Raw genomic sequence first — 1367 nt, 5'->3', positions numbered from 1 at the left:
TTTGTCTCGCCAAAGCCTCTCGGCCAAAAAAGCTCCCTACGGCCGCGTCATTGATACAGCGGGGTCGCTCGCCGCCTTTCTCTCCCCTCTCGCCCGCCGCCTGTTGAAGGCTGCGCCCGCTCTATTATTCCAAACGGCGACGGAGAAGACCGCCGGGGCCACCGCCTCCCCGCACCTCCTCCGCTCGCTCCATCCATCCGCCTCGCCACAGGCGCCCCAGCTCCTCGCCGTCCCCGGTTTTAGCCGAGTGGGTCCCCCGTCCTAAAGCGCTCTCTCCCCGCCTCTGCCTCCGAGGCCGGGACTTGTTGCGTCCCTTTTCGAGTTTGATTAATTGCCCTGGAACTCGGGCAAACTGAAGTACGTGTGGCGAAGGAGCTCACGCCTGCAGTTTGGTCCTGCAGCCTGCCGGTTACGGGCGCAATCTTTACACTCTCGTGCGAATCGGAGCAAGCGTCTCTGCGCCTCGAAAAGGTATCCCTGTGTAAATATATAGAAGTATCGCTTTTGCTGTCGCTTGAAGGTGTTGATCATTTATTACAAAAATAAACGAATAAATACAACAATATATTGTTGCTTTCAACAGGATAAATATTTTACAAATATATAATTTAAAAAAACAAATTTAATTGTTAAAATTATTTAAAATATTACACTTATTGATAAAATTATCAATAGTATATACTGCATTTCATATTAGAACCAATTATTCTCTAAACGTTCCATTTAAAACCGTTCATACAAAACAAGTCATGAGCATTGTAATGTGCAAACACGAGTCACCACATTAAAGCGTAAGGATTCTGTAAGGATCCGATAGGAACCGCTGCGTTTTTCAACCAAGGTAGAGCTCTTTGCTAAATTCCGGAAAATATGCGGATCAACAGCAGTTAGGTGAGTATCTGAAATACACCTGAAAATGATTTATTGCGTACAGACTCGACGGGGGAAGGACGGGATGCCAGTGAGAAGACCGGGGCGTAGTAGAGGACCGCGGGATATGAAAATGTAAACTATAAATAATCACATCTCGGGATTACCCAGACCGATCAAACGTAACTTCGCAAAACATTTGGCTTTCCTTTAGGCAGGAAAAAAAGAAAAGAAAGAAGGAAAAAAAAGAGTAAGGGAAACGACGCCGACGCAGTTACCAAGCACAGAACACTCTTATTGTAAATGAATACAATTACTAAATTCATTAAGAGATCTGGCGATATATAACAATATTTTCATTATTTACACGTGTAACAATACAACCCTTAGCGCAAACCCTCTCAGTTATTATCTACCTCTTGTCATCTCACAGACTCACAACCCTGAAATTCCTAAATACATTCAAAGGATTCAGCTTCTCGGGGGCGGCGGGGGGG

At 45.4% G+C, this 1367-nt stretch overlaps 1 protein-coding gene across 1 annotated transcript in view; it reads right to left on the bottom strand.

Moving 5' to 3' along the window:
* Nucleotides 1–124: 124 nt before the first annotated feature.
* Nucleotides 125–1367, bottom strand: part of POU3F3 (POU class 3 homeobox 3) — a gene marked incomplete at its 5' end in the record, with an annotated part of 6005 nt that continues 4762 nt past the window's right edge. The window contains one exon of the mRNA XM_009326293.1: nucleotides 125–352. Coding sequence (XP_009324568.1) covers nucleotides 125–352 — 228 coding nt within the window. The remainder of the gene's footprint in view (nucleotides 353–1367) is intronic.

The sequence above is a fragment of the Pygoscelis adeliae genome, unplaced genomic scaffold (assembly GCF_000699105.1).
Source record: "Pygoscelis adeliae isolate BGI_AS28 unplaced genomic scaffold, ASM69910v1 Scaffold156, whole genome shotgun sequence".
NCBI classification, from domain to species: domain Eukaryota; kingdom Metazoa; phylum Chordata; class Aves; order Sphenisciformes; family Spheniscidae; genus Pygoscelis; species Pygoscelis adeliae.
The sequence above is the reverse complement of the archived record's forward strand: the minus strand, read 5'-3'. Positions and strand labels throughout refer to the sequence as shown.